At 56.2% G+C, this 25,517-nt stretch overlaps 3 protein-coding genes across 9 annotated transcripts; 1 reads left to right on the forward strand and 2 right to left on the reverse strand.

Moving 5' to 3' along the window:
* Positions 1 to 1,595: 1,595 nt before the first annotated feature.
* LOC116762652 (complement C4-like) lies at positions 1,596 to 15,887 on the reverse strand. Of its 4 annotated transcripts, XM_032649893.1 has the most exons (41): positions 15,772 to 15,887; positions 15,429 to 15,630; positions 15,032 to 15,224; positions 14,763 to 14,833; positions 14,590 to 14,678; positions 14,298 to 14,380; positions 14,018 to 14,114; positions 13,742 to 13,847; positions 13,497 to 13,629; positions 12,677 to 12,792; positions 12,390 to 12,566; positions 12,090 to 12,272; positions 11,774 to 11,959; positions 11,444 to 11,602; positions 11,051 to 11,177; positions 10,801 to 10,875; positions 10,327 to 10,524; positions 10,125 to 10,236; positions 9,962 to 10,032; positions 9,557 to 9,696; positions 9,239 to 9,448; positions 8,942 to 8,993; positions 8,751 to 8,840; positions 8,392 to 8,601; positions 8,137 to 8,212; positions 7,815 to 7,971; positions 7,601 to 7,714; positions 7,334 to 7,505; positions 6,882 to 7,114; positions 6,639 to 6,806; positions 6,209 to 6,268; positions 5,292 to 5,385; positions 5,028 to 5,214; positions 4,820 to 4,910; positions 4,612 to 4,686; positions 3,095 to 3,197; positions 2,869 to 2,958; positions 2,688 to 2,786; positions 2,435 to 2,518; positions 2,020 to 2,152; positions 1,596 to 1,874 (listed from the first exon to the last, which is right to left on the reverse strand). In XM_032649893.1, exons 1-41 carry the CDS (start codon positions 15,834 to 15,836, stop codon positions 1,733 to 1,735), a joined length of 5,223 nt encoding a protein of 1,740 aa, XP_032505784.1. In that variant the 5' UTR covers positions 15,837 to 15,887; the 3' UTR covers positions 1,596 to 1,732. The 4 variants fall into 4 exon arrangements, with proteins under 4 accessions (XP_032505784.1, XP_032505780.1, XP_032505781.1 ...); XM_032649889.1 differs by having other exon boundaries at positions 10,327 to 10,875; positions 15,772 to 15,882; XM_032649890.1 differs by lacking the exon at positions 2,688 to 2,786 and having other exon boundaries at positions 10,327 to 10,875; positions 15,772 to 15,882.
* A 624-nt stretch (positions 15,888 to 16,511) lies between these two features.
* On the reverse strand, positions 16,512 to 23,379 carry STK19 (serine/threonine kinase 19). The gene is given in 10 exon segments (XM_032650359.1): positions 16,512 to 16,943; positions 17,147 to 17,294; positions 17,406 to 17,503; positions 18,352 to 18,491; positions 18,781 to 18,876; positions 22,459 to 22,595; positions 22,753 to 22,903; positions 22,906 to 22,965; positions 23,074 to 23,231; positions 23,234 to 23,379. Coding segments are annotated over 10 exon segments (1,146 nt in total). The 5' UTR covers positions 23,346 to 23,379; the 3' UTR covers positions 16,512 to 16,897.
* On the forward strand, positions 23,135 to 25,503 carry DXO (decapping exoribonuclease). 4 transcript variants are annotated; one of them, XM_032650357.1, is made up of 7 exons: positions 23,135 to 23,385; positions 23,634 to 23,995; positions 24,159 to 24,394; positions 24,482 to 24,701; positions 24,825 to 24,960; positions 25,112 to 25,206; positions 25,292 to 25,501. In XM_032650357.1, the coding sequence occupies exons 2-7, from the start codon at positions 23,640 to 23,642 to the stop codon at positions 25,440 to 25,442; spliced, it is 1,194 nt and encodes a 397-aa protein (XP_032506248.1). In that variant the 5' UTR covers positions 23,135 to 23,385; positions 23,634 to 23,639; the 3' UTR covers positions 25,443 to 25,501. The 4 variants fall into 4 exon arrangements, 3 of the variants coding, with proteins under 3 accessions (XP_032506248.1, XP_032506247.1, XP_032506249.1); XR_004352355.1 differs by having other exon boundaries at positions 23,144 to 23,385; positions 23,594 to 23,995; positions 25,083 to 25,206; positions 25,292 to 25,430; XM_032650356.1 differs by having other exon boundaries at positions 23,144 to 23,385; positions 23,594 to 23,995; positions 25,292 to 25,503.
* Positions 25,504 to 25,517: the final 14 nt, after the last annotated feature.

A 25,517-nucleotide genomic window follows, 5' to 3' on the forward strand; every position in this document is an offset into this window, starting at 1 on the left:
CCTGCGGTCCACGCATCCCCCAATTCCCCATCTCTGGCTCTGTGAACCGACCTCAGAGCTTTAACCAGAGCGAGGCTGTGCTACCAGAGAGCCTGAGTCGAGATTCCAGCTGTGCTACCCACTAGCTTGAAGAGTTAACTTCTGGGGGTCCCGATGGAAGAGGCTCAGGCTCAGCCTGGATCCACGCCCAGCACTGGGAAGGAGAAAACGGGACTTCTGGGATTGGGCAGCAACAGCTGGAAACTTCCTCATAGTTGACAACTATAGCTGACTCTTTGGCTCTCATAGGTGGGTTTATGCCACCACCATGCTGACCAGCTTTTGGGAGAGATCTGATGGGCAGTGACCAGGCCACGTAGACAATAGCCCTCGGAAGCCTCGGAAATACTGGGGAAGGTCAGAACTTCTCAAAGTTGCATGGAATAGGAGGGGATCCATTCAAAAGGAGAGTGACCTGGAATGCTGGCATGCCTGTGAGTGTCCCTTCATAAACTGACACCATTTACCTTGCCAGCCCCATCTCTTCCACACCACCTCCAAATCCAAATTCCAGACATGATGAATGACACGCAGTGCCCCCGAATGTGCTCTGCCCTGCCCCCAGCCTCTGTGCTCTGTCCTGCCCCCAGCCTCTGGGTCTTTTATATGCTTTCTTCTACCTCAAATACCCTCATCTACCCCTACTCTCTTTGCTTGACTCCTCAGCCTTCAGAATCCCACTTAGATGTCACCTCCTCCAGGAAGCCTCCCCTGCCCACTTCTCACATTCCCCCAGACTGGGTCAGATGCCCAAACTATGTGCCCCATAGGATCATGTAGCTCCCCGACATCACACCTTTCACAGGGGATGGGAGCCTGGCACAGGGCATGGCACGGAGTGAGAGTTCCACAGATTTCTGTTGAATGATTGAATGGCAGGCTGCTGAGCTGTCTCAGTTTTCATCAAAACTGATCTCAGCAAATTTCTCTAGATGCATTTCTAGGTCAGCCCTGCAGACCCAAGGGGTGCTGCCAAAGGGGGAGAGCTAGGCAGGCGGGTGGGGAGGGTTGACCCCGGTAGAACAGCAGTTGGCCCTTTGATGACGACATCATCAGATGTGAGGATTGCACAATTCTGGGAAAGTTACCTAATACCGCTGATAAGGGAATCAAGTGTCAAACGGGCTTTCAACAGACCAGGTCTCAGCTACAAGCAAGACCCCAGAACTGCCAACTGCATGAGGACAGAGTGGGAGACGTGTAGCTGAATAGCTGCTCTCGAAGCAGAAGAGCTGAGGTGCTGGCTGAGCGCCAGCCCTGCCTGAGGCCACAGTGACGGGTTGTATGGGCGCGGGGAGCGCCCTGCAGGCACAGTGAACGGGAGGCTCTGGTGTGGACACTGGATCCTCGGAGTGCAGGGTGATCTGCCCGGGGTGGTCACTATGAGGGACTGAGCTCCCAGGGGGTCATCTGGGGCGGGGGGGATTCAGGCAGAGCTGGACACTGCAAGGGTCACCCAGGCTCTGAGAGCCTAAGATTATGCAAACCCTGGCCTGGGCCCCCCAGACCCTGGAAGGGGCAGTGGGGACGCCGGTCTCAGTCCTGGAGCTACACACTGACGCTTTGCTGCCAAAGGCCTTTATTGAGTCCCTGGTGCTGCCTGGGGCTGCGTGCCGGGGGCCGGGCACGGCAGCGATCCAGGCGCGATCTTTCCCTGGCTCCGGCTCCTCTGGGGAAGATGGGAGGGCAGCCCTTACACCTGGCAGCCCTGCATGCCGTACTCCTGGATGAAGCTTCTGAGCTGGGCACAGGCTGCCCGCTGGCGGGTGCTCTGGCACAGGCGCTCCGAGGGCATCTCCTCGATCCAGCTGTTCGAGTCCAGCAGGTACTGGGGGCTGCAGGGGCCAAGGGGCAGGCAGCAGGGGTCAGGAGGAGGGTCAGGCGGAAGAGCCCGAGGCACCTGGCTTCTGAGGGGACAGGGGATCAGTTCCCTCGTGAGGTGTGAGGAGAGCAAGAGACCGAGGGGCCCAGAGAACTCACTCTCCCTTGAGGTCCTGGGTGGTCCCGTCCAGACCCATGATCAGATATTTTTTCCCAGGTTCCAAGTGAAGGCGGCAAGAGGCTCGAACCAGGAAGTTTCTGGTCTGACCAGCAGTGGCCTTGGTATCCTTGGCTGAGGGGAGAGCGTCCACAAGAGTCGTCAGAGGGGAAGAGAAGGGGTTGGACAGCACTGGGGCCAGGGGCTTTGCGCCGAGCCTCTCATTTGACCCTCACCGCTCCCGACGGGGAGGTGCGACTGCTTTCCTGTTTATGGACAAGCCCAGAACTTCCAAGAGGCCGAGGGGATTTGGGCTCAGAATGGCTGAATTCTCACTATTCCAGGCGCGAAGGCCCCAAAGCCAGAGCTCCGCTCTTCTGTATCCCTCCAGCCCCGCCCACTTATCTGTCTCCTCACTGAAGTGCAGGACTTGAATGATACTGGTCTCAAAGAGGCGGAAAGCAGCTCTGCTGTCTTCTCGGAGAACCTCAACCTGGAAGCCTGTGGGGGTTTAGGAGAAGGGAGGGAAGGTTAGTTAGCCCGAGGCTGAGAGGGCTGTAAGTCAGTGCAGAGCAAAAAGGCTGCCCGTGGCCCGAGAGGAGCAGGCACAGCCAAGGAGACCCTGAGGGTGGCTCAGGGTCGGGGCCGGGGCCCAGGCGGGAAGACTGACCGTAGTCCACTCGGGGAAAGTAGCAGGCGAACTTCATCCTGTACCCATCCATATCCTGCCGCCCCTGCTCCAGGGCCCGGCGCTGTCGAGGGCACTTCCCTGAAGTCGGGGGCCCAGATGAGCGAGTGCAGGCCCCAGCCATGCCGTCTCCCCGCCCCTGCCCCTGGGCCCTGGGTCTCACCTTCAGCACACTGGCAGACGTCACCAGAGCACAAAGTGGACAAGAGTTTGCTCTTAGTTGGTGCCCCGTAAAACACAGAACATTTGTGCTCTGGAGAAAAAGCAGACCGGGGCGTTAGGGCGCAGTCCCCCCTCTCTGCTCTCCAGTCCCGTGGAGCCGCAGGACTTCCCTGCCACCCTTCCCTGCCACCTATCCCAAACCTCCCGAGCGTCCCCGGTGTGCTCACCAGGGTTGTAGTAGTCATACAGGACGGCGCTGGCTGGCTGCACCAGCCCCACGGCCACGTCCTGCACAGCTCCGAAGCCCACGCACTCCTGGGACATGGGGACCTGGCGTGGGCGGGGGGAGGGCGGAGAGGTCAGGCACCCACCTCTGGGCCCTGCAGGCTGCTCTGATGTATTTCCTTGGCCTGTTCAGTTCCGGTTGATCTTATCGTCAGTGTCCTTCACAGTTTGTTACCTTCCAGCCTCCGGATTTCTAAAAACTGCTCCCCAAGGTCTCTGGTGACTTCACTGCCCACGTGGTGACCTCATCCCAGTCTCCAGAGCCCTGGGCCCCTCTGCAGAGTCTCAAATCATGGACACATTCTCCATGAAACGCTCCCTAAGCTCGGGGTTAGCTTCCGGACCAGCCCTGATTCTGACCTGGTCACTTCTGACGTCCCTCTCCCTCCCCCCTCCCAGAAGCACAGTCCCCAGCCCTGGCCCTTCCCCTCTTCTGCGCTCCCCTTTGGAGGTCTCACCACTCCCTGGCTCTCCCCAAACTCTTCAGACTGGCGATTCCCGAACCAAACTTTCAGCCTTACTCTTGCACTGGGATTTTTGTAGGAGGTATTAAATTCTCCAAATTCCCTCTGCCTGCCCTCCAAACCCACTCAGCCTCTTGACAGCCTCCCTTCACTGATACAGCTGAGGCCTGCCTCATCTGCCATAACCTGACAGCGGGTGCTCCCACGCGGCCCGTCCTCCACGGCCCAGCCATTCATGTCCAGGCCCAGAGCCCTCTCTTCATGCCCACGCTGGTCCAGTCCAGCCTGGTATCCCGCGGGTTTCCCTCCTAAGCTGCGTGGTCAGCAACCTGACTTGAAATCCTCCTGGCTCCTCATTTTCCGTTGTGTCCAACCAGACTCCTCTGCTTGGCTTCTCAAGCTAATAGGGTCCATCCCCTCTGCACACACAGGGCGGGGGGGTCTCCCCTGACCGCAAACACTTGGCTAATGGCACCACAGCATTAACACGCCTTTTGCACATTTTCTCCAAGACGTTACAGTAAACGTTCAAAAAAAACTTTTGAGGGCCATCAGAGGGTTGATAACTTTGTGTTAGCCAAATAAGGCTGTGGAAAAACAAAAACAACTCGTCTAGGACCAGCATCATTTTAAAAAACAGAATACACTTTAATATCAAAAACAAAACAAACAAACACAAAAACCGGGAAGGGAGACAACAACAAAAAAACAAAAGCAGCCCCTCAAGTTGAATCAGTTCAGCTTTACAAAAGGCTCACCCCAAGCACTGGCACTGGCCCCCAAGCCACAAGGGGCTCAGCCCCTGCCCGCCGACAGGCAGCAGGGAGCCTCCCCGGCCTCTGCTCTGGCCACTCCTGTCCGGTCTCCCTGCTCACATCACGAGTTCTCTCTAAGCGCACTAGACGCTGGTACAGCTGCCTCCTGGGAAACCTCTTAACACGAGCTCAGAAAACCCGGTGCCGTATGTGCCCCCCTCTGTCACCCTCTTTGCTCACCGAGTCGAAGTACAGCAGGACGTGGGGCCCCTCGGTCTCAAAGTGACTCATGTAACGGTCAGAGAGGGAGGTCAACTGTGGGGAAGGGGAGCTGGTCACAGGGAGGTAGCCCTGGGCCCCCCTGCACTGAGGGGCTCAGCAGCTGGGGTACTGCGGGGACGGCGCAGGGCTCCCGAGGGCACAGGGGCCTCCAGGTGTCTGGCCACACCTTCTCCAGGTCCGCCCGCAGGGCGTGGAATCCACTCAGGAGGGTGACGTCTGCAATGGCCATGCCCGACAGCCCCACCTTGCCATTCCGCCTGTGGAGACACATGCCCTGTCGTCCGGGTCGCCCTGTGTCAGGCTGTAGACACCCAGCCCCAGCCTTGAGCCAGCCCACAGCACCCCACTCAGCCAGTGCAACCCCCAGAGCTCACCAGATGCACACGGTGTACTGCACCCTGGATTCCTGCTCTTCAGCCACCTTGGGGGCCTCCCTCCTGCGGCGGCTCCTCCGGCCATCAAACAGCTGCAGGGGCGTCACGAGCTGGGAGTGGGCCCCCGGGTCATCCCCGGCCGGAAGGTCCTCGTACTCATAGTCCTCGTAGTCCCCGTTGGCTTCCACTGAGCGGGGACAGCACTGTGGCTCAGGCCTGGCACCAGCCCCGCAGGGACCCACGGCCTCTGACCCCAACACTCACTTGTGTACTGGACGTGGCCCACGACCGTCACTTCAATCTGAAGATCCTGGCAGGTCGTGTTCTTCACGTCCATGACGTTGTAGGTATGAAGGACCTGGCTCAGCAAGGGGTGGGGGGAGGACACGGGACAGTTGGGGCCACAGAGCTCTCTCCAGAGCCACACCGAAGGGCACCTCCCTGGGCTAAGGGATTTGAGGCCTTCAGCCCCTTCTCATCCCCATCGCAGACCAGTCCAGGAATGCGAACGGGCCCAGGTGTTGGGTTAGACGGTGAGACAGAGTGGGGAGTGGGGGCCTGGCCTGGGGGTGAGCACTGTACGGGGTGCACAGAGGACGCTGGAATGGAAAGTTCAGGAAAGGCTTCCGACCGAGGCTTGAAGGAGGAGAATGAGCGTGTCACGTGGGACAAGCAGCAGGGGAAGCACATTCGAGGGCAGGAGACCTGTGTAGACGGGTGGATCTGGCCGGCTGGGGAGGTGGGCAGGGCTGGGGTGAAAGCAGAGGAGTTACTGGGGTCATAAGGAGGGGCTGGGGCTGGGGGGGGGGCACTAAGATGGCCCCCAGAGTGGCAGCTGGGCTCCTGTAGGGAAGGGACTCCATCAGCCAGATAAGGGGACCCAGGAAGAAGAAGGAGTTTGGGGCACAACCATGTCTGAGGTGCTGTGGGACACAGGGGCCCAGGGCTCAGCGGAGAGGCTTGGGCTAAGGCATCAGCACTGAGGGGGGTGAAGGGGATGACAGGCACCCAGAGAGGGTGGAGACCAGAGCGAGGGGGACATGCCCAGGACGGAGCACAGGGAACGCCAACCCAGGTGTCTCTTCCTCCCTCCCCAGCCGTGAGGTCTGCCGGTAGGTCTCCCACTGAACAGCCCGGCTTCACCCTGCTGGGCCCGGGCGGGCAGTGCTGCCAGCTCTCACCTTCAAGGTTCCTTTGCTGTTTCCTCCCACCTTCACATTAATCTTGCTGCCCAAGGAAAACTTTTGGAAACAGAAAAGGGAAAGAGATGTCAGAATGGCACCCTGTTGTTCCGACCTATCTCCTCCCTAAAAGCAACCCCACCTCCTCTCCCCAGCTTTCCACAACGTTTCACCTTCACCTGCATTACCTCACTGCCATCTCCTAAAAACCCCTGTCGGGTAGACTCTGCATGTTTCATTTTCGGATCAGAAAAGTGAAGCGCAGAGGCTAGGTGACTTTCTACAGGTAGCAGAGCCAGTACGTCTTCCCACAAAGATACCAGAAAGAGGTACCGTGGGGATTCTGCAGGGGTGGGGGACAGGGGGTGGCTCCTGGTCGGGCCGGGGCAGGCTCAGGTGTCCCGGCAACCCAGGTGAGGGAATGGTTCACCTGCAGCTCCTCCTCCAGCCCCTGAACTTCGCGGTTGGTCAGCTGCAGCACGTGGGACTTGAGTCCACTGCGGCCCACGGAGCTGAGGGTCACGTTGAGCCCCTTCTCCTCGGTGGTGTGGGACGCGATCCAGTACGCAGACAGGGCATCCAGGGCCATCACCGTGTCCTGGGGAGGATGGGCCAGGACTCAGGCACTTGGTCTCAGGACCACCCACCCCCAGAGCCCCAGGGCAGCCCCCACCTGGGTGCTGCGGAATCCGCCTTGGAAGCTGCCCTGGCGGGTGAGCCAGGATGCAGCCTGGTCGGCCAACTCGCCCTTGCCCTCCCAAAGCAGCAGGTGTAGAAGGCCGTAGGCTGTGGTTTCAATCCACAGGGCCGGGGCCTGGGGCACGGGGTCTGCCGGGCTGTGAGGAGCCACGGTGGGTGACAGGACATTGCTCTGAGAACTGGTGACTGAGCCCCAGTACAGGTTATCTGGGAGTGAAAGGAGACCCACAGGTGAACAGGGGGAGGATCTTAGTTGCCTGGCCCTTTGACACTCCCCCCATCAGGCTCGCCTGATTCTACCCCAACCATCCCTGCTTATGCTCTGATCCCCTCCGGGCGTCCTCACTCATTCAGTTTCTCCCTTTGGACACACTCAGGGGTCTCAAGGTTCTCCGAGCCCCAGGCTCACTGCCAAGGCCCCCTTACCGCCAGTCTCCTGGGCCATGGCCATGAGGTTGTTGTGGGCAACATCCCGCAGGTCCTCAGGGGCCTCAGTCAGCGACAGGGCGTAGGCTGTGATGGCGGCTGCGTGGGACCCCAGGAGCCCAGAACCTACTTTTGCCCCCAAGAAGGTGTTTGCCCTTGAGATGGAGTCTTCCTAGAAGGAAGTGGGGAGGAAGGTCTGCGGGCTGGACACCTGGGCTCCTGAGGAGAAAGGGGACCGGCAAAGGGCACACACGTTGGGCGCCTTACCACTCTCTTCAACTGCTCTGAATTCTCGTCCGGGAAGACAGCCAGCCCATGATGAAGGGCGATGACCACAAAAGCTGTGAGCGCCACAGTCTCATCACTTCCCACTAAGCCCCCCTGGTTGAAGCGGGGAGAAAAGGAGACGTCGACCAGGAGGGGGAGGGGCAGGGAGCGCCTTCCCTCCTGTGCTCTGCGGCCCAGCCTCCCAGCCCTGTACCTGCATGCCCCTGTGAATAACTGGATGGGGGTCGTGGAATGACCCGTCAGCCAGCTGCTGCAGTAGCAGCCACCTGGCCGTCTCCTGCAGCTTTTCAGGTGAGCCGCCCACCTGTTCCCGGGCCAAACTCAGGATCTTCAGCACAAAGGCCGTGAGCCTAGAGGGGAGGAAGGGAGGGCTAGGAATAGGGACTGGTCCCTGTAGGCGACGTGGCCCCGCTCCCCCCGGCACCTGGTTATTTACTTACCCCCGCATAGTACCCACCTCTGCCCCACCAGCCCTGGCCCCTCTCAGAAACCCAGAACCACTCTCCCAAGCTCACCAGGTGCTGCTGTCCCGCTTCAACCAGGCCCCATAGGAACCATCTGGTTTTCGAAACTCCTGGATCCGCGTGTAGCCTTGGAGAGGAGAGGCAGCTGCTGAGGTGACGCTGACTCTCCTGCTACTTGTGCCGAGGCCACGCTCCCCATCTCCACTGGCTACCCCCTCCCCTGCCCACCCTAGCCACCTAGGCTGCCCATCTTCCATTAATTGTCCTCTCCCGGCCCCCATTCCTGCTTGCCGCTGCACCCAGAACCTTTCTGGATCAGATCCACAGCGTGGTCCTTCATCTCAGGGGGCAGCAGGCTCCACTGCTCTGTCTTGTCCAGGTAGCGGGAAGCAGCCAGTGTTGGAGCCAAGAGGATCATGGTTTGTTCCCCGCAGCCCTGGGGAAGCCTCAGGAGGGAGGCCATGCCTCCCGGTGACAAGGCCCCCTCAGAGCCCAAAGTGTCCAATGGATCTGAGGCTATAAGGGAGGGAGAGGGTTAAGGATCAGCGAGCAGGTCTGGGGGCCCAGGGTCAGAGGGTCATGGAGTCACGGGATCAAACAGGGGTCCGCAGGTTTCACATGAATCCAAGGGTGGCCACTGGGAAGGGACTGGAGGACACTCCCACCTGTGACTCTAACAAAGCTCCTGAAATCTCCATCAGGGATAGTATTGGGATCGGAGATGCCAGGAATTTCCAAGGTCCGGCCTCGGGGGTCTGGGGAGATGAGGGAAGTCGGCAGTCTGTCCTGCTGTCCATATCCCCTGCCCCCTACGGCCCCCTTAGGACACTGATCGCTGGGCGTGGGTGTCGCTCACCCAGGGGGTTGAGTTCATAGACAATCTCCTCCCTCTGAATGGCCCCTTCATTCTGCCTCGGAGGAAACAAAGCTGTGAGAGATCACACAGGCTAGAGCCTGCCCCTCCCAGCGCAGACTCCTCAGGACTTAGAGTTTGAACTTCAGGGACAGAGTTGGATCAGAATCGTAGGAGGTGCAAACAGACCAAAGCATTGGGTTTGGGTGCTGAGCCTCTGGCCTGGCCAGCAGGGAGGGTGCCAGAACGGGGGGTAAATCTGGGAGCCTGGGGACCTAGATTCAGGGGTGTTCCACTCACCTCAATTTGTAGGACCTTAGATACTGCGTCCCCCACAGGGAAATCCAAGGATCCTCGAGCCACCACTTTCAGGGACACAGCAGCGGCCGCCATGGGCACCACAGAGAAGCCAATGGGCCGGGCAGAGCCCGCAGGGACCAGCACCTGCTGGGCAAGCCCTCCACCCCCAGCCAGGCATAGCCCCTCCACTGGGGACACGTGGACGCTCACCTGGGGGCAGGAAGACAGGAAGGGCCAGACCAGTTAGGCTCCCCACCCTTCACCTGCCCCAGGCCCACCTCCACCAACACCGTGTGCTCAGCCCCCGAGGGGCCTCACGGTCATATCTGTATCCAGGTAGTTGTAGAGGACAGGCCGCAGCTCGAGCTGCTCAAAGCGGCGGACGGAGACGGGCAGGCGGAGGTGCATGTGGAATTCACGGAACACTCGGAGCTGGGCCGGGGTGGCCACACACAAGCCTGATGGAGAGAGGGGGCACATATGAGAGGCCTGCAGGCATCCCAGCCGCGGATCCCAGGAGTGAGGGCCGGGAGCTGCCCCAGCTCCCCCTGCCCCCGTCACCCCACCCCCGCCCGGCCCTGCTCTCTGGCCTCGCAGCCCTGGCGCATGGGGTGCAGACTTCTCCAGGTCTCTGCTCCTACTAAGAGCAAAGGACTAAGCAGGGAGCCTGGGTCCAGGGGGCATGGAAGAGGGAGGCCATAGGCCCAGGCAGGGTGACCGCACCTGTGCTTTTGGACAGGCTCACGCCATGGATTTCCCACGTGGTCAGAGAGTCCGGGAGCAGCTGTCTCAATCTGCGTGGTGGGAAAGGTGAGAAGCCCTGTCACACGCTGAGCTGCCCCAGACACAGCCCAGAGACAAGGCCGGGCCCACCACATGCCCTCACTGGGAGGAGTGGTCCACTGCTTCCACTTTCCAAAGCCAGTTCTCAGGGAAGAAGCTGCGCACAGGGATGTCATCCTCATCGATCAGGTCCTCCTCCTGCAGGAGCTCCTTGGCTAGGGACCACAGTGCAGGGCCATGAGGAGGGTGCCGTTCTGCCCCTCCAGGCGCCCCTGCCACTCCCCCAGCCCCACTCAGCCCCTTACCTCGAGCAAGGCCCACCTGGCCCCTCGCCCGGGCCTTCTTGCGCAGGCCCTCAGCAAACTGGCAGCAGGACAGGAAGGGCCCCCGGCAGGCCGGCTGCTGCACACGGGCCACCCGCTGCTCACAGGTGCGTGCCATGGGCAGCCGCGTCAGCCCGTCCTGGCAGCAGCGCTTGGCTATGGGGGAAGTGTACTGGCCCACTGCAGGGCCAGGTGAGGGTGGGCACAAGGAAACAAAAACGAGACACACCTCTTCGCCCAGCCTGACCTCTACATACACAAGGACTCTGAGAGACTGGGAACTCAAGAGAGGCCAAAGGAGAGAGCCTCTGGCCCACCCACCTTCGACCCCAGAACTTGGATCTCTGGCCCCGACACCATATCCTGGCTCTCTCAGGAGCACAGGAGCCAAAAGGCAGACCCGCACCTGACCCTTGGGTCCAAGTGTGGAGAGCTTCACAGGCACCCACAACTCACGCTTCTCATGAATCTCCTTTTGGAAGTTCACGTTTCTCTTTTTCCGGACCTTTGTCTCCTTGGGACATCTTAGACCTGGTAGAGAGCAGGACCGCAGCCAGCTGTGGGGTGCAGGGCCTCCCACCTCCCCTCCTTGCTACCCTCTCCCGGCCCAACCCTTCCCACCCCTCCTCTTCCTGTCTTACCCCCTCAGGCCCCTCCTTCTTCTTCATCTTCCCACCACCCGCTCCCCTTCCTCCTCTGTTCTCACTCTTTCTGACTGGGGTCAGTTGGTCTCCATCAGAAAAGGCCAGACCAGCTGCCTCGAACGTCTGAAGGGCACTGTCCCCACCCCCAGGACCACAGCCAAGGTCATAGCTGTTCATAGCTTCGAAGACCTGGCGAGAAAAGGGAGAGATGTTGCAGAGACAAGAGTGGCTGTAGGCACAATTGGCCACTCAGCTGCAGGTGAGAGGGCAGGGTACGGACAAGTACGAGAGACACAGAGAGTAGGGAAACAGAGGCCACGGGGGCCAAGGCTTCAGGGAGGGCTGGGATGAGTCCATGAGTGAGATCGACCTGCTGGCCCAGGGCCCAGGGCTCAGGGCAGCAGGAGGGTGAGCCATGGGCGGGAGGGAGGATTAGGGAGAGGGGCTTGACAAACCTTGACCATGTCGAGGGGCTTGTGGGACTTGCCGCCCACAGCATACAGAGCCGTGTCCACGGCTCCCAGGGCCACCAGGGCTGGAGAATCTGTTTGCAGGTTGAGTTTTACAGTGTCCCCAGGACGATACTCCTTGCTACCATCCACGTTCAGCTCCAGCTGGCAGAGGCAGGAGGTGGGGGGCAGTCAGAGTGGGGAGAACTTCCTTCGGTCTTGTGCAACTTCAGTGTACCCCAAACTAAATCCACGCCCTGTTTGCAATCACCCTGTCTTCCTTCTCTCTTAACCCCCCTGGCATATACACACACCATCTCTCCCGATGCCAGTTACCTTGCCCTCACAGCCCCCAGCCTGGACGTCCACTCGCAGGGAGTTGGCCACCGGGACGCCCCCATGATAGTAGAAGGCCACAAGGTGGAAGGAGGGTGCCAGGTGATGGTCCACAAACAGGGAGACAGAGGTCAGGTCCCTCCTGGGCTCTCGATGTACAGACACGATCTGGCCCCGGGATACAATCTGGGGCGAGAGCAGTGTCTTCTTCACTGCACATCCTCAGCCCTGAAACTGCTACCCCACCCCAAGGGTTCTTTCCTGCCTGAGACCCTCCTGCACCCCTGTCCTCCTCTGCAACCCAGCTCATGCATACCATGTAGTAGAAGTGAGAGAAGCTCCCACTGATGCCCACGGCTCGCAGGTTTAGGTTAAGAGTGCCCCTGACTTTAGGGGGTCGAGGATCCGGCCTCTCAATGAACAGAAACCCAGATCTTCTGGACAGGGGGGCTTTCACAGTGAGCTTGCTTATGGCAGAATAGGGGGAGCCTGCAGACACCTGGAGAGAGGGGCAGGGGTGGCAGGGTCAGTGGCAAGGACCCAGGCACCCAGCTTCTCCCCCCAGCCTGGGAACCCTCTCTCCTAGCCCACCCTCTCCCTTGAGGGGGAATCCTACCGAGAGCTGCACTTCTGAGGTGGTCTGATGGACAAAAATGGAAATAAAGACTTGGCCGCTCTCGTCTGTGTTCCGTTCAAAGTCCTGGTTTTTAGAAGTAGATCCAGAAGACAACTTGGCAGAAACTTTGACAGGAATGCCAGAGGCTGGTGAGCCTGACATGTCACGGACCAGGGCCTAGGTAGGTGGGAGGGGCGGAGGGAAGAGCACAGTCAGTGAGACCCTGTGCCCTCCTGACCACCCCGCCCCGTCCCCCCACTGCTCATCCTCCCCCTTCCAGAAGAAACCTGCAGCAGGAAGGGGGCCCCAGGCACAAGGTGTCGCTTGGTTTTGCTTAGATCCAAGGAGAAGGGAGATGACACGAAACGCCAGGATGTGAGCTCTGCCTCCTCCAACTCCCCTCCTGCAAGACACAGGGCAGACAGAGGTGGAGACAGAGACCTGGGGAGAGAGGAAGAGTAGAGCCCGGGGCGGCAGGTGGCGCTCAAGTGTTTCCTGCCCACAAGGCTGAACTCTTCAGGGCACAAGACGCCTCCTATCCATCTCTATGTTTGCTGAGGCCAACACAGGACGCAGCACACAGATGGTGCATAACATGTGTCTGCTGGGTGGATGGGTGGATGGATGGATGGGTGGATGATGGATGGATGGATGGATGGTTGGATGATGGATGGATGGATGGGTGGATGGATGGGTGGATGATGGATGGATGGATGGATGGTTGGATGATGGATGGATGGACGGATGGGTGGATGGATGGGTGGATGATGGATGGATGGATGGATGGGTGGATGGATGGGTGGATGATGGATGGATGGATGGATGGATGGATGAATAGATGATGGATGGATGGATGAATAGATGATGGATGGATGGGTGGTTGGGTGGATAGATGGATGGGTGAAAAAAAATACATTGAGACGGGGGAAGCTCCCCCTTCCCCAGAAACCACCCAGAAATCAGTTGTAGAGAGATAGTCTCCTGGGTCTTTCCTGGCTTTGCGTCTCAGATGAAGGGAAGAAGGGTGGTGTTGGTGCTGGAGAACAGAGGGTCAGCTCAGAGGTCAGAGGCGAGGGTCTGGGGTTATAATCAGGGGAAGCCACTAACCTGGAGACTCAATGATGGCTGCTGCAACATAGAGGTGCAGCCCTGGGAGGTCGTTAATAGTAATATTAAGTTTCTCCAGCACACCCTGAAACTCAGCCTTTGGGAGGGAAATTCGGCACTGGCCATCTACCAGCTGGGGCAAAGAAGAAGACAGGACAGGGAATGAGACTTGAGTCTCCCACCTCACCTCCTCACCCTCCCTCCCTCTCCTCACCTACCCATGCACCCCCCACGCTCCTTCCTACCTTGGTCTGATTCTCCAGCCCCCGAAGGAAAGTCTTTTTACCGTCCTCGCCCAGGAGCCCAAAGCGCACATATGCCACCCCCTGCACTGGCTTCCCGTAGATGTACCTGCCACCACAGAGAGATTCGGAGGAGGCTGGGCTGAGGGCTGGAGGAAATAACGGAATAGAGGGAGGAGGCCCGGGGCAAGGGAGGGAAGTGGGGCTCCATAGCACGTTCATACTGAATAGGGAGCCCTGGGAGCAGGGCCCAGCGTGAGGGACCGGAGGGGGAGTTACCTGGCCTGGATGACTAGTTGGATTTCACTAAGAAAGCCAGGCGTTGCCAGGATGTAGGGCTTTTCCGGAATGATCTTCACCTCAAAGTTGGGAAGGACTGACCCAGGGCGAATGGAGGGCAGGTCAGACTCTCGTGAAAGGACCCTTTAAAACTCTCCTCCCCTTTGGGCTGTGGCAGCCGCATCACCCTGCCCCTGCCCTGCAACACCCCCTCCTCTCGTCCCACCCTTTATTCCTTGCAGAAAAGGGGCTGCTTATCCCTCGTGCCTCCAGTTCTCACCATATTTCTTCACCTCAAACTGGGTGCTGCTGTTGGAATCCAGGCTATCTGAGAATCGGGCTGAGATCTTCCAAGTCCCTGGCCTGAGGACAGACAAGGGAGGGAGACTCAGCCCACTTGTGCAGGAGGCTCACTGAGAGTCAGTGACCCAGGTCCCTAGGAAGAGGACTGCAGGGGTGAACCAGAGGCTCAGGGAGCTCAGGATTGGACCATGTGTTGGAGGCAGACAGCTGGGGGAAGCGGGAGCTGGGGAGGTGTAGGTGGGGGCGATCTGCAGGAGTGGGGAGCTCACTCTGAGATGTCTGGGATCACAAAGTCATCCTGGAAGATGGAGGAGGAAACATACACCTCCTTCTTCCGCACACGCAAGCCACAAGAGTTCTGCGATGGGAGTAGAAGGGGTCACGGTCGGAGGTCAGATCAGCAGCCCTCGCCGATCAGGAAGGTCAGAGGTCAGGGACTCACCTCCACCGTGACCGTGAGGGTATCAGTGGACGGGCGCATCTTCTGATCCAGAGCAAAGATTCGGTATCGAACTGGAAATGGAGGGCGAGGAGGTGAGCAGGAGACCATGGGCCAAGGGAGGGTGGGCCCTGGGCCCCTCATCCCTCCCAGGAAGCGACGGGGAAGAGAACAAATATTTGCAAAGCGGCCTTCCTGGGGGGCACTTCGGGGTTTCTCACTCAAGGGGCTGGGAAGAAGTGAAAGGTGAGGGCCCTGGGGCTGAGACTCACCCCGCTGGCCAGGGTTATAAACGGGCTGGTCAGTCTGCAGAAAGAGGTGCCCTCGGCGAGAGGAGAATAACAGGTTGACGCCCTGCTTGTCTGTCTGTCTGTTTGTTAGCCATGGCGACTGGGCCACCAGCTGGACCTCGGGGGCTCTGTGGAGGAGATGGAGGCGACAGTCCTCCGCGCCTTTCAGGGAGGTCTGTCAGGAGAGGGAACAGGAGTGGGTCAGAGCCAGAGCAGAAGAAGAGAGAGACAGAGACTGAGATAGAAACAGGGAAGACAACTCGGGGGGGAGGGGGGAAGGGAGGGGGGCCGGTGAAAAGACAAAGATGTTGACAAGAAGACAGAGGAGGACGGAGTGGGAGGCGCTGGGCAGCAGCAGGAGGGAGTGGCGGCCAGTTACCGGGAGGCTGAGGAGGATGAAGTCTTTGTCTGAGCTGAGGCTGAAATCCACCTTTGGGGAGCAGAGCTCCTGAGGTGCTGTGGATGGGTTTCTCAGGAACACTGATCCACTCACTACCTGTCCTGAAGGAGCATCCTGGAGCTGCACACCGACTGACAGGGGGACCCCTAGGTGAACCACAGAAGGAGAAAACAGGAGCAACCTGGGAAGAACAGGTGAGGGTCAGCGGCCAGCCTCCCCTCAGGCCCCTCCACCACCACCCGTGAATCAGGTCCCTCTGCGCCTGCTCTCCCCTCGCCAGCCCTGGCCCAGCTCGAGCTCTCCAGCATCCTGTGTCCGGGACCTGGGCTTCTGCAGAGACAAGGCGAAGAAGCCAGATGCCCAGATCAGCCCCCAGAGGAGCCTCATGGCTGGAAGACCCAAGAGGGATCAGACCCGTCTGTCCGCCTGCTCGTTTCTGGTAAACTTAGGGCTTGGAGCAGAGTTGACTCTGGACCTGGCTCCTCCCCTGGCCCAGCTAAGCCGGGAAACCACGTGATAACCAAGAATTGCAACTGGCCCCAGGCCCAGTATTGGGAGGGGGGCACCCTGGACACCTGGGTCTCTGAGGGAATCTGAAGAAATCATGGCCCAGAGACTCAGTCCTTCCCTGTTAACCCCTCTCATCCCAATGCCCTGGGCACCTCCACCTACTGCATGTATCTGGGCGTGTGTAGGCATATAGCATATACACACGTACGTAGGTGCAGGAGGGCCCCGCATGGCTCAGCAAGCGGCTGGAGACACGTGGCCTCTTTGTTGGTCCCACCAAACAAGGTACTAAGAGACTTGCCTCTTACTAAAACCCCCATAAAAATTGAACTACGCTAGGTTTTTGCTTTTTGAAAGCCTCTAACAGAAATTCTGTGGTTTCGGATATCAGGCACATCCTCAGCAATGCCAGAGGGGGAATTGACCTCAGCGTCCCTTTTTAATCTCTGAACAATGAGGCAAAGCTCAGGCCCAACTTTGGCTTTACCTCTACCCCCAAAACGAGGTGCCCGAACACACGTGTCACATTAAACAAAAGACATCCAGAAAATATCACAGGCAGAAGTACTTTATTTCAAACCAACATGTAGGGAAGAGAACCCTGTCCTCCTTCAGCAGCCTCACCAGAAGCCCCTCCTTCCTATCCCAAGACAGAAGAGTGGCAGCACCTTGCTGCATGAAAGGCAGCAGCCAGGGCCTTGGCACCGTTTCTGGCTCCACTTGCACGAAAGGGCAGAGAAGCATTGCCCAAACCCCCCGCTGGGTCAGAGCCCAGGTAAACAGCAGCAGTCACATCTGACCCTCTGCAGAGACGCGAGCCCAACACTCATCCTGGCTCCCAAGCCTTCCCAAGGTGACCCTGTCTCAGCCAGGGCAGCCAGCACTCCTGGGCCCCTTGCTCCCCACTCCGGGGAGCTGTGCAACGACGAGCAGAATCCTCATGTCTCTGGCAGGCGGAGGAGGGTTCCAGAAGTGGTGGAGACACTGTGCAAGAGAAAGACAAGGCTGGAGCCAGACACCTAGGCCTAAGGTCTGAGGAGAACTCAGAGTCTGGCCGAGGATGTTCCCGGGTTCCAGAGAACGAGAGAGGAGCTGGGCTTTGCTAGTGAATGAAGCACGAGCGGGGAGAAAATCCAACCTTGCGTCATTACACTGTCATCTGCCAGAGGCTGGGGGGCAACACTCACCAGTCCACCAGCTGGGCCCCAATGAGGTCATGCACATGGTAAGCGAGGCCGAGTCGTGCCGCGGCAGGTGCCCGCCGGCCCAGGAGCTCTGAAAGGAGCAGCTCCCGGTACTTGGCCTTTCGGACCATGCCGAGTACAGCCTGGCGCCCTGGAGGAGAGGTGGCGCGGGATAGGGGAATGGTGAGTAAGGCCTGGAGGCCTGAGGAGTCACCAAAAAGTGTTCTTGAGGGGTTGCGGGCCTGAGCTGCAGACAGGATACCTTTAACAAAACATTTGATGAATCTCCCAGCTCCAGGCACGGCTAGCCACCAACTTCCAGCATCTCGGACAGTGAGGACCCCGGCATTCACCAGCTGCCTAAGAAGGGGGAGATGAGGCATTCGCTCTGAGAACCCTCTCTCCTCCCGCCCACTAATGTTTGGACACTAAGTCTCCAGAAGCCTGGGCACCCAGGCAAAGGGACTGGATGACAGAAGCCCAGCCTGGAGCAGTTCTCTGCTCACACCACGCTGCTCAGTGCCCCGTGCCCTTGCTTGCTCTGTTCTCCTACCTGACTGCCCTCCCCCAACACTTTCTTCTCCTGTTATCATTACATGTTCACTAAAACAGCTCCTCCTCTCCGAAGCCCTCCTTGACCACACACCCTGACACACTCTCAGTCCCACCACCAGGGGAGAAACAGAGGCCTTTCGCCCGAGCTCCTGCCACTTCCTACGCACACCCCACCATAGCTCTTCCCACATCTTACTGAAAAGAAGTTTATAAAATGCTTTCATGTATATCATGGGTTACAAAGTAGGGAGCTGGAGCCAGACCCAGCCTCCTGAAACGGTATTTCTATTTAGCCCTTGCCCGGTGGTCGCTCTTTCGAATGTGAATGCTTTGGGGCATCATGGCTGCTACCATTCTCTATTCCCTTGGTCTCAGCATGGTTCCCATCAGGCATCTATGGCTCCTGCCAGGCCTCTCTCTCTATTTGATTAGCCACCCAGATCTCTCAAATTGTAGTCCAGGGCTCTTTCCAAGGCCCCAGATGGGAGAGGCCTCTTCTCTTGGGGGCGGAGCACAAATTTAGGTCATTTTGTTGAAAAGAAGAGTCAGCGTTTTTAACAGGTTCACCAAAAGAAAGAGGACGAGGCTGGATGGGACTGGAGGGAGGTAGGGAGGGGCCAGATGCCTGATTCTGTTGGTCCCGCAGGTCTCACGTGATTTCTGGGTCCCTGAAGCCAAAGGTCTGAATCATTTGGTCCTGCTGGAAGCTAAGGTCACTACAGGCTGGAAGTACTGAAGCCAGAAACTTCTGCACTGCACCAGCGTATGGGCGGCCATCACAAGCCTTGAGGACCTGGAACCAGAAATGAGACACAAGGTCTGGTCCCACCTTCACCCCCAACTGACCTCTATCCCCAAGACAACATTTCTCTTCCTATGTTTTTCCTTCTAATCAGGTCCTTCTACCTCTCATGCTTTTCCTCTTCCTCTTCTTCCTCTCCCTCATACCAATACTTACCAGAGACCTGTGCCCTCTCTGTGAGATGTGAGGTGGGGGACTCGTCTCTCTTCTTTTTATTTCCATTCCCTAATTTCCCTGTACCCCCTCCCCTGGCCCCCATGACACACACAGTCACACGCACTCTGGTCCTATAGTCCTCAGTGAAGATGATTCCTTGGGCGTCCGAGTCGAAGCCCAGTTGGATGATTCTGATCTCCCCCTGCTCTTGAAGCGCCTTCTGTCTCCACAGAGATGACAATGAAAAGAAGGGTGTCAGGGTAAGATGTTCTGCTATACTCTGGACACCTGTGCAGGGAGATTTTGTTTGCAAGTATTGGGGAGTTTTTTCCTCTAAAAAACTAAGGAAAAATTATGGGGAGAGAATCAAGTGGATCACCAAATAGTCTCTTCCAGTTAGTCTTTCACCCGCTCACCTTATCAGTTATCTGTTAAACAATCAATACATATTTTCTAAGACCAATCATAGGCAGACACTAAGATAAAATAGTGATTAAGACATGGGCCCTGCCCTCAAGGATTAACAGTCCAGATTTTGGGTGGAGAAGGTAGAGAGGAATATGGGATAAAATGTGTAAAACAAATAAAAATAAACCAGGACTTGTGTTTCTAGGAATATAGCAAGACTAACTCACCCACTGAAAATTAAGTAAAATGCTGCAAAAAATATTATTTAAAAATTGTTTAAGCATTAAAGAGCTCACAAGATAATAAGGAATTACCAGACTAATATAATATCTAAGTAAAAACAAGAACTCACAGAAGTAATTGGGGGACTTCCCTGGTGGCACAGTGGTTAAGAATCTGCCTGCCAATGCAGGGGACATGGGTTCAAGCCCTTGTCCGGGAAGATCCCACATGCCACGGAGCAACTAAGCCCGTGCACCACAACTACCGAGCCCGCACTCTAGAGCCCTCGAGCCACAACTACTGAAGCCCGCGTGCCTAGAGCCCGTGCTCCACAACAAGGGAAGCCACCGCAATGAGAAGCCCACAACGAAGAGTAGCCCCCGCTCACAGCAACTAGAGAAAGCCCACATGCAGCAACGAAGACCCAACGCAGCCAAAAAAAATAAATAAATGAACAAAATTTAAAAAAAAAAGAAAAGAGATAATAAGCTATGGGAAGTATTTGAAGAGCCAATAACAAAATCACAAAAGTACATTAATCCAACTCGTATAAACTCACAGAATAGACAAAATAGTAATCAGTGAGGAAATGAAAGATTTCAATAATTTTAGTTACTAAGAAATTAGTAACTGAATAATGCACATTCTTTTCAAATACATAGAATATTTAGCAAAACTGACCCTATAGCACAAAGCATGTCTCAATAAGCTTCAAATGACTGAAATCATATTGTGTACGTCCTCTGGCCATAATATCATTTATGCCAGAAATCATTAACAACAAGGTAATTAGAAAATGTTTAGGAAGTAAGACATACATTTCTAATCAACCCAGTAAGTCAAAGAAAAAATTCACAAAGGAAATTAGAAGATATTTTGAAATGAATGATGATGAAAACATATACCAAAACTTGACAGATGATATAGATATATTTCAGAACCCAGGGGGAAACGACAGTCTGACATGCATCTATTAGAAAAGAATAGAGGAGAAAAATTAATGGGGAAAAAAAGTAAAATAAACCCAACAGTAGAGGGGAAACATAAATGAGATGGAAAACAGGCATGCAAGAGAGAGCAACAAAGCTAAATGATAATTCTTTGAAAGACTATTAAAATTGATAAACCCTGGTGAGACTGACCAAGGAAAAAGGGGGAAAGGAGAACCTAGAAAAAGCAGATAACCAATATAAAGAATGAAAAAAGGATCATCACTCAAGATTCTACAGACAATAAAATGAGATTACAAACTTTATGCCAATAAATTTGAAAATTTAGATGAAATTGACAAATTCTTAAAAAATACAATTTCTTAAAAAAAAAAATACAATTTCTTCCACTAGAATGGGCAAAATGGGATATATTCATAAAACGGAAATCTATGAAAATGAATTAACTATAGCTACATGTAACAACTCGGATGAATCTCAAAAATATTCATCTAATGAAACAAGATGTAAATAAATACATATGGTATGATTTTGTTTATATCAAGTTCAAAAGTAGGTAACTAAGCTATATAGCTTATGGATAAACATATAGATGGCATAAGGAAAACCAAGGGAATGATTATCATACCAGTCAAGTGTGTCACCTCCCAGGGACTTAAGACATTTTGATCAGAGAACGATATATGTGGGTTGTTGGTCGTGTTGTACAGTCTGACTTGGGTGATGGTTAAGTGGGTATTTGCTTTATAAACATTCTTTAAATTGTGTGTGTTTATATTTTCTTTTGTGCAATTTTAAAGCTTTTCTAAAATTTAAGCTAACACCAATAGGTTAAAAACAACAAATACTCTATAAGGAGTGGTTCTGACTTGCTTCCTTAAGAGACTGGAGCTAGTCTCCATCTCCCTTTTCTTCTATTCTTTCTTCCTGACAGGTTGCCAAGTGCTAAATCCAACTGGATATTATTTTACTTGACCTCATCACAGACCACCGCCTTGAATCACAGGTTCTAACACTGCCACTGAATCACAAATTTTAAGGCGCATTAAGAATCACTTGGGGCAGTAGCTTTAAAATGTAGATTCCAAGGTCCTACCTCAAGAAATCTTAATGCATTCGCACTGAGAGAGTCCCAGGAACCTGTAGTTTTGAATAAGCAGTCCAGGTAATTTGGTACATGTAGAACTCAGGACATACTTTGAGAAACACTGCCTTAAACGCTGGTATCTCCCAGCATTGGGAATTTGGCTCTATTATCTGTCACTGCAAACCTGGGGTCCTTAACCTTTGGCCTCAGAGGATCTGTGAAACAATCCCCTGCCCCCCCAAATTGTACATATGCCATATATATATATATATATATATATATATGCATTTTTCTGGAGAGAGCCATAGCTTTCATTGTCTTCTAAAGTTTGCGAAAAGGTTAAAAACTGCTCCTCTCCTCCCTCTTCCTATCAGTCTCACCCACATCCACAGACTGAACAACTACTCACATCTCGATGACTTCCAGTTCTGTAGGAGTGGCCCAGAATTCTCCAAACCCTCACCCAACTGTCTACTGCCCAGTTGCCTTTGGATGCCCCACAAGCACCTCCAACTCAACTTGTGCAAAATCAAACACATCATCTGCCCCCAACAATTCAATGTTCTCCTACTCTATTCACTCCACCAACTACTCAGTCATCCAGAAAATCCGAAAGTTATTCTGGATTCCTCCCTCTTCCCACTCTCCACATTCCTCACCCATCCTCTCCCTCCCTATACACTGCCCTAATTTAGGCCTTCACCTGTTCTCAGCTGCAGTATCTTCCTAATTGATCTCCCTACCTCATCTCACTGCTTCCAGTCCGTGCAAAACACCGTCCTCTCTCCTGTTGAACATTCTCTACCAGCTCACCGCCTTCAGTGGAAGATGGAAATACTGACGTACAAGGCCTGTCCTAATCTGACGTCTGCCTGCATTCCTAGCGCTGTAGGCTCGAACCACGCACGGTGACTCAGTTTCCCCAAAAGCTTCGTTCTTTCACCTTCATGATTTGGCATGCTCTCTGTAGCATTCTCCTTGGCACCGCAGTGCCTGGCGCAATACCTGGCCCAGAAAGACCCAACGCTTGCTGAATGGCAGAATAGCTGGTGGACCGAGTGAGTGATGGGGAGAACCTCGTAAGTGCCCGCAAGGCACGGAAGCGCCTTCGGTCGGTCGCTCTGACGCCCCTCACCAGCTGCCGGTCAGCCACCGTCCGGTCGGGCACTAGGCTGTACACCTGGCTCCTCAGCGCGATGGGCGGTAGCGCATCCTCAAACAGGACTCGCGGGAACAGCCGCAGTAGCTCCGCAACTGCCGCGCGCGCAGACCCTGGGAGGAGAGACCGGGTCACTGAGACGTGAACGGGGGCGGGGAGAAGCGGGGGTACGACCCTGGGGGTGCTGTTGTCCCAACATACAGGGTTACCAGAGGCGAAGCCGCTCCCACCTGGGGGTCTTTAGCCTCGCCCCGGGGTTGCCATAGTTACCTGACTCTCCCCGCAAAGGATCTGCCTCTACATCCCCTCCTTCCCGCCGCCTCTTCTGTCCGAAGGCCTCCGGGACCAGGCGATGCCTCTTCCGGTTCATATCCCGGGATCCTGTGGATGCGGGGAAAAGGTAGATAGACACTGAAGGAAGAGAACACGAAAATAGTCATCCGGCGCAGAGCAGTGACGCACGGGCTCCCTGGGCGTCCCCCACTTAGAGACCAGTCAGCCGGGTCTTAGTAAGCCGACGTAGTGACGAAAGGGGCGTCAACTTGTCATCCCTTTGGCCCTTGCTGGGAGGGGCGGTGCCAATACAGATACAAGCGCCACCCTCATTGGCTGAGGCCCCACGTCCGCTGCTGATTGGCTTCCTCCGAGAGCCACACGTCCGGGGAGGCCTGGGAGGTGCGGAGGGGCACAGGTGGCCACGCTGTGATCTCCCTCCTGGTGTAAAGTGCACTGGCCCCCACCCCCACCCCAGAAGGGTTAGGCCGCCACTGTCGCTGAGTGATTGCGTCATCGAGAGCGGGGGTCGGGGGTCGGACCACCTTTGCGTCCCTCTTCGACATGTGACGTACCTGCCGTGACGTCATAGCTCTGTGAAGGTGGAAGTCGAGGTTGGCGGGATTTGAGGTAACCAGAGCCTTGATCTGAGCCCAGACATCCTTCCTAACCTCACTGCGTTTGGAGGAACTGGGGGTGGGGGTATAGGTCAAGGGAAAAGGTGTGATGTGCACCTGGCCATGGTTCTGTTTGAGGACATGGGGCCTGCATGTTTCAAAACCAGAGCCTGGCCATCTGGAGGCTCGCTTAGTCCTGACTAGAAGTCTCTCTTCTCCAGCCCTTCTCTTTAAAAAGGGAACTTCCCCGTCGTCTCTCAGGACCTCATGGAGTCCAGAGGGACTAAGAGAGGAGCCGGAAAGATAGAGGAAGCCGAGCCTTGGAACAAGCTCCTCCTCCCAGCATCCTCACTGCCCACAGACCCTGCCCTCTACGTTGGACCATTTCCTTTCTACCGGCGCCCTTCTGAACTGGGCTGCTTTTCTCTGGATGCACAACGCCAGTACCATGGAGATGCTCGAGCCTTGCGGTACTACTGCCCACCTCCCACTAATGGTCAAAGCCCCAACTTTGACCTCAGAGACGGATACCCTGATCGATACAGGCCCCGGGATGAAGAGGTCCAAGAGAGGCTGGACCACCTGCTATGCTGGGTCCTGGAGCACCGAGGCCGGCTAGAGGGGTGAGCAAATCATAGCACACAAGTAGCTCTCGAGACCTACACCTACCCTCTAAAACTGGGAGAGCCAAAGCGGGAGTGGGGTCAACCCTTATGCTATTCTTTGGGGGAGCCGCGTGCGCCAATGCTTGTGTCAGACCTTCAGCCCTTAACTCCTCCCTCTCAGGGGTCCAGGCTGGCTGGCAGGGGCCATAGTGACATGGCGGGGGCACCTGACAAAGTTGCTGACGACACCATATGAGCGGCAGGAAGGCTGGCAGCTGGCGGCCTCCCGGTTCCAGGGGACACTGTACTTGAGTGAGGTGGAGACGCCGGCTGCTCGGGTTCAGAGGCTTACCCGGCCACCCGTCCTCCAGGAGCTTATGTACATGGGGTACAAGTTCGAGCAGTACCTGTGTGCAGGTGAGAACTGCCCCCAGCTCTGTGGCCCACTCCCCCTTCCCCAGAGACTGAGACCCCAGCCCTGCTCCTGTTTCTCTTCTTGTGCAGACAAACCTGGAGGCTCCACAGATCCCTCTGGGGAAGTCAACACCAACGTGGCCTTCTGCTCTGTGCTACGCAGCCGCCTGGGAAACCATCCTCTGCTCTTCTCCGGGGAGGTAGACTGCATAGACCCCCAGGCCCCAACCACACAGCCCCCCACCTGCTATGTGGAGCTCAAGACCTCCAAGGAGATGCACAGCCCTGGCCAACGGAAGAGCTTCTACAGGTTCAGGATGGGGGCGGGCAGGTTGAGAGCCTAGGATTGACAGCTGGGAAGGGGACTTGGGGGAAGAGGAGGAGGCTGGAGGGTGGTGGAGGGGTCCCACTGACCCCTTGCCTTTCCTGACAGACGGAAGCTCCTGAAATGGTGGGCTCAGTCATTCCTCCCGGGGGTCCCAAATGTTGTTGCTGGCTTCCGTAACCCAGAGGGTTTTGTCTGTTCCCTCAAGACCTTTCGTACCATGGAGATGTTTGAATACGTCAGGGTAAGGCAATGGTGTCACAGCTCCCACCTGTATCCCCCCCGCACTGTGCCAAGACCACAGGTCCAGTGTCCAGGGATCTGTAGTCCACCTTCCCCTTCTCCCACCCTCGCCCTCACTGCCAGTCTTCTGCATCCTCCTGGGCTTTCTCCAGAATGACCGTGATGGCTGGAATCCCTCCGTGTGCATGAACTTCTGTGCTGCCTTCCTTAGCTTTGCCCAGAACACAGTTGTCCAGGATGACCCCAGGTGAGGCATTCAGCTCTGTCCCTCCCCTCTGGGTCCCAGAAGCTCAGCCTCCAGCCCTCAACTCGGGACTCCATCTGCCCCGCAGGCTCGTCTACCTCTTCTCCTGGGAGCCTGGCAGCCCAGTCACAGTGTCTGAACATCGAGATGCACCCCATGCCTTCCTGCCTACATGGTACGTGGAAGCCATGACCCAGGACCTCCTGTCACCCCCCAAGACACCCTCCCCCAAGGACTGATGCTTCGCAGGGGCTGGTCCTGTCTCTGTGTGCACAGATAAAGGCGTATTTCTAGGTGGTTCTCCCTGCTGTCTT

Source organism: Phocoena sinus, chromosome 11, assembly GCF_008692025.1.
Source record: "Phocoena sinus isolate mPhoSin1 chromosome 11, mPhoSin1.pri, whole genome shotgun sequence".
Taxonomy (NCBI): domain Eukaryota; kingdom Metazoa; phylum Chordata; class Mammalia; order Artiodactyla; family Phocoenidae; genus Phocoena; species Phocoena sinus.

What these genes read in the sequence shown, in the direction of transcription:
- LOC116762652 (XM_032649889.1), bottom strand. Translation starts at nt 15,836, where the DNA reads ATGAGGCTCCTCTGGGGGCTGATCTGGGCATCTGGCTTCTTCGCCTTG. An exon ending in GCAGTGGACCACTCCTCCCA is followed by an intron (nt 10,033 to 10,124) that starts GTGAGGGCATGT and finishes CCCACCACGCAG; the next exon opens with ATTGAGACAGCTGCTCCCGG. An exon ending in CATTCAAGTCCTGCACTTCA is followed by an intron (nt 2,153 to 2,434) that starts GTGAGGAGACAG and finishes CTCTCCCCTCAG; the next exon opens with CCAAGGATACCAAGGCCACT.
- DXO (XM_032650357.1), top strand. Translation starts at nt 23,640, where the DNA reads ATGGAGTCCAGAGGGACTAAGAGAGGAGCCGGAAAGATAGAGGAAGCC. An exon ending in CGAGCAGTACCTGTGTGCAG is followed by an intron (nt 24,395 to 24,481) that starts GTGAGAACTGCC and finishes CTTCTTGTGCAG; the next exon opens with ACAAACCTGGAGGCTCCACA. An exon ending in CAACGGAAGAGCTTCTACAG is followed by an intron (nt 24,702 to 24,824) that starts GTTCAGGATGGG and finishes CTTTCCTGACAG; the next exon opens with ACGGAAGCTCCTGAAATGGT.